The sequence below is a fragment of the Alosa alosa genome, chromosome 5, assembly GCF_017589495.1.
Source record: "Alosa alosa isolate M-15738 ecotype Scorff River chromosome 5, AALO_Geno_1.1, whole genome shotgun sequence".
Classification (NCBI taxonomy): Eukaryota; Metazoa; Chordata; class Actinopteri; order Clupeiformes; family Clupeidae; genus Alosa; species Alosa alosa.
In genome coordinates, this window is record NC_063193.1 from 33,653,359 (window position 1) to 33,658,358 (window position 5,000).

The window sequence follows — 5,000 nt, forward strand, 5'->3', positions numbered from 1 at the left end:
AAAAGTAGCTTCAGTGGGAAAAAGTAGGAAGTGAAACTGGATTGGCTGGGAGAAAGCAGTAAGTTCAGAGGGATTGGACAGGACAGGGCAGGAAGTTGAAAGGGATTGGATGGGACGTGGAGAGGCGGGCCTCCCAGTAGGACAGGTGGGTGAGATGGACAGGAATGGGCGACGTTTGGGGAAAAGGGAAAGTGTCACTAACGTGCCACGATAGAGCTGAACATCCTACCAAACACAGCAAACAACACAGGAGTGTTAGTAGTGAACACTCCACAATCAACAAAACCTAACCCCTCACTGCTCCCCGAGCACTGCTGTTGATGCAGGCAGTTCACTGCGCCGGGATTAGTGTGTGCTTCACCTCACTGTGTGTTCACTGTGTGCTGATTGTGTTTCACTAATTCACGGATTGGAATAAATGTAGAGACCAAATTTCCCTCACGGGATCAAAAGAGTATATATACTTATACTACTTAAGACACAGACCAGACCAGAACAGACACAGGTCTCAGGTCACACAGGACACAGACCGGACCAGACCAGACACAGATCTCAGGTCACACAGGACACAGACCAGACCAGACACAGGTCTCAGGTCACACAGGACACAGACCAGACCAGACCAGACCCAGGTCTCAGGACACACAGGACACAGACCAGACCAGACCCAGGTCTCAGGACACACAGGACACAGACCACAGACCAGACCAGACACAGGTCTCAGGTCACACAGGACACAGACCAGACCGGGCCTGCGTGCGTTAAAGAGGCCACTGCTCTCTACGATTCAATAGGCCACTACTTCAGTGCTCCTATCAGAACACTCACTGGACACTAAACAAGGGTTCACACACTCAGCTCAGGGGTGGGGGTGGGAGGGGATATCCTCCGCACATATGCTACGTCCTACGCCTGTCCAGTTAGATTTCTGATGGCCGCTCAGATGTGCTTCCCTCTCTGCCTGATCCCATCCCACCCCAATGAGGGGCGGATTACTCTCCGTCACCCACACTAACTCACTGCCCCCCCTGACACCCTCTGTCAGCTGGGAGAGGGGGATAGTAAGGAGATCATTATCCTGCCATTAACTTTAATACCCTTCTCAGGTGATGGCTTCTTACTGTAGAGGAAGGGTCCTCCATTAACCTGGGATAACCAGGCATCACGTTCAGTAGGTTTCACTCAATTCATTGAGGCTGTTCTCTTCGTGTGTAAACATATGAATTGTAATTATAATGTATATAATTATCATTAATATTATAATTATAATTCACACATACGATATGGGTGGGTTAGAGTGGAAATAGTCAGGGACGTCTGCTATGGCCATCATCTACAAACAACACTACAAAACACTGCATTATGTTTTTGACATCCCATAGAAACAGGATGATGTTACTTGAACTATGAAACTACTTGAACTATGTTCTTTTCACTGCTGTGAGTAGTACATTTAGACAATGAAGGGACTGGTACGAGCTGACTGCAGTTGCGGGGTGACTTATCATATCAGTACCAAATGGATAACACACAGTTCTGATCCAATCAGATGCTTCTGCTGGAATGGGTTTGATGACAGTGCTTTATAAAGTCTTTATGAACATGGAAAAATGCACTAGTTGTTTCAGGATGACACAGGCTAGTTGACACAGGCTGGCGACCCGGGGACTTTGTATTGGGGGGCTATTGAAAACAAGAACCAAACAGTTGGTAAAGTACTGCTCAGTTTCAGCCATTATAGGAAGCATGTTTATTTGGAAAAGGAGATGTTTTCTGTACCCATGAGATTGTATTGTCATACATAACAATGTGCTGATGTGGTTTAATCTGTTTGATCATTCAAAACATTTGATTCCTAATGAAAATTTACTTGTAATGTGGAATTGAATAAAGTATCTAAAATGTGTGTGTGTATGTGTGTGTTTGTGTGTGTGTGTGTGTGTGTGTGGGGGGGATTCTGGGATTATTGTCAATTTTCATATGTGTGTATATGATTGCGCGTCAGTGTGTGTGTATGTTTGCATGTGTGTGTGTGTGTGTGTGTGCGTGTGTGTTTTAACCAGTAAGATCTGCATGTGTCTCTCTGGTTGCGGGAGCATCTGGTGGGGGTCGTTAAGTAGGTGAGTGTGAAGCGCTAACTCCCCTCGGCCCATCTGTCTGTTGGAGGGAGTCAGGGGGACGACCCCTTTATCCCACCAATTAGGACGGTCAGCACCAGGGGAAACTAATCACAGGACCTGGGGCACCCTCTCATTCGCTCTCCCTCCGCACCAAAGAGGATCCACTCCCCACCACCAGGGTTTATGGCAATGAGATTGCTCAGAGTCGGACTCTTTGAGCAGATTTAGGTCTAATTGTGATAACGGTGGTGTCGGTGCTGGTGGCGGTGGTCGTAGTGGTGCTGCATCTGTTCCCTCAGATCTGATTTAGAGGAAGTGAGGATCATCCCGAGGGCCTGTGAGTCTGTGGCTGATTAACACGCAAAGAGTGTCAGGTTGTTATGACAACATCACCTTACTGGAGGTTCGTACCAACAGAGAGAGAGAGAGTGGAGGAGTTAAACACTAGTTATGACAACACCACCTTACTGGAGGTTCACAACAGAGAGAGAGAGAGTGGAGGAGTTAAACACCAGTTATGACAACACCACCTTACTGGAGGTTCACAACAGAGAGAGAGAGAGTGGAGGAGTTAAACACTAGTTATGACAACACCACCTAACTGGAGCTTCATACCAACAGCAAGAGAGGAGGAGTAGTCAACACTAGTTGACGTGCGGACATTATTGTTTAAATCGCCTTTTTTTGGTCTGTCACCTGAAAGTATAGAAGTTTTCATTCTGTATGCGTTTATAACAACAATTACATCACAGTTGCCTTTGTCCGTTCTTATGAACAAATGTAAAGCTATGAATGTCATGAATGACACCAGTGGATGAAAGGGTCAAGGGTACGTTTACTCATATTAGATTAGATTTGATTAGATTAGATTCAACTTTATTGTCATTATGCAGAGTACAAGTACCGAGACAACAACATGTAGTATAAATATGCAAATGGTCTGCTCACTAATATTAACTGTCGACTGTTGTACGGCTCCAGGACTGTGAGGCTGAATCATTTTCATCTTTGAGTCACTTTCCTGTTTCTCTTTGTTCCACAGGTATATTCTGCGGTGTAAACGCTGAGAGATGTTTGGAGGCCCCTTGCCAAAATGGCGGCAGCTGTGTGGACATGCTGGACGACTACAAGTGCCTGTGCCCCAGCACGCCTCCGATGTACTCCGGTAAGAACTGCTCCGAGCTGTACGACCCCTGCGCCAGCGTCGACTGCCCCGGCTGCGTCTCCACCCCGGGGACGACCGAATACCAGTGCCTCTGCGACGAGGGCTTCGTCGGCCCCGACTGCAGCGAGAACGTGGACGAGTGCGCCAGCTACCCCTGCACGGGCACCAAGTCGCTCTGCGTGGACGGGGCCAACGGGTACGAGTGCCACTGTCCGAGCGGCTCGGCCGGGGACCGGTGCCAGGAGCTGGTGCGGAGCTGCAAGGATGAGCCGTGCCTCAACGGCGCCGCCTGCAGGTGGGCACCGGAGGGGTACGCGTGCGATTGCGCGCAGGGGTTCGAGGGTGAGGACTGCGAGGTGGACGTGGACGAGTGCCTCTCGCAGCCGTGTAAGAACGGTGCCCTCTGCAGGGATGGCATGGGGGTGTACGTGTGCTACTGCGTGCCAGGGTTCCAGGGGTCCAGCTGCGAGATCGACATCAACGAGTGCGCGTCCAGGCCATGCGTCAACAACGCCACCTGCATCAACGGCAGGGATCAGTACACCTGCGAATGTCTGCTGGGGTTCGAAGGTAAGGCCTCCCTCCAGCACGGCTCAGCCTCCAGGTGTCGTCACTATGTGGTCTAGGTGTACATACAGTACTGCTCACTCGCTGACAATAGGCAATAGTCTAAACGCATCAGAGCATTGTTTACATGTTTCAACTGAGTAGCCATGGAGTAATGAAGGCCTTTTATGAAGAGTGCCATGAACTTAAAGAAACACGCTAACTGTTTTGGAAATGAGCTAATTTGCTGTCTACTCCAGAGTGAGATGAGTTTTGGAAATGAGCTAATTTGCTGTCTACTCCAGAGTGAGATGAGTTTTGGAAATAGCTAATTTGCTGTCTACTCCAGAAATGAGCTAATTTGCTGTCTACTCCAGAGTGAGATACTGTCTACTCCAGAGTGAGATACGTTTTGGAAATTAGCTAATTTGCTGTCTACTCCAGAGTGAGATGAGAGGATGAATACCCTTCTCTTCTCTGTGTGTGCTATAACACAGTGTGACACCGTAAGCCTAGCTTAGCATAATGCACTGGAAGTGCATTACACCAGTTAGTCTATACAGTAGCTTCTAGCTCTGGGCCAGACAGCAAATAAGCTAATTTCTTTGAATATGTCACTGACATCTAGATGTTGCCCTGAGAAGATGAAGATCAGGCAGATCCGTCATATCCAGATGTTTTTTACAATGACCTTCTGTCTACTAATACCTAATAGTCAAAGCCTCTTTCTGCCTTAAGACTGCTTAGTACAGTATTTAAGAAAGATGAAAACTAAATCAGTGCTTCTTACTGTAGCAAGGCTACACTACTGGATCATCTCAGTTTGTCTCACACTGTTACCGTAACAACGCTACACTACTGGATCACCTCAGTTTGTCTCATGCTGCTACCATAACAACGCTACACTACTGGATCACCTCAGTTTGTCTCACGCTGTTACCGTAACAACGCTACACTACTGGATCACCTCAGTTTGTCTCACGCTGTTACCGTAACAACGCTACACTACTGGATCACCTCAGTTTGTCTCACACAGTTATTAACTTTGTCTCATTTCTCTTGAATGTGTGAGGTGGAATATCTGATCTTAAAATGTGTGTGTGTTCCATGTTTCTGTGTGTGTATGAAAGGGGTGAACTGTGAAATGGAGACTGACGAGTGTGAAGTCG

At 47.7% G+C, this 5,000-nt stretch overlaps 1 protein-coding gene across 2 annotated transcripts in view; it reads left to right on the top strand.

Moving 5' to 3' along the window:
• crb2b (crumbs cell polarity complex component 2b) overlaps positions 1-5,000 on the top strand; it is a 38,212-nt gene that overhangs the window by 6,399 nt on the left and 26,813 nt on the right. Inside the window, exons 1-3 of one of the 2 annotated variants that reach the window (XM_048244355.1) lie at positions 2,492-2,523; positions 3,163-3,855; positions 4,962-5,000. The exon at positions 4,962-5,000 is cut by the window's right edge and continues 157 nt beyond it. In XM_048244355.1, the coding sequence (XP_048100312.1) occupies positions 3,234-3,855; positions 4,962-5,000 (661 nt within the window). In that variant the 5' untranslated portion in view covers positions 2,492-2,523; positions 3,163-3,233. Of the gene's footprint in view, positions 1-2,491; positions 2,524-3,162; positions 3,856-4,961 lie in introns of those variants that run through there. The other variant, XM_048244354.1, reaches the window with a different exon arrangement.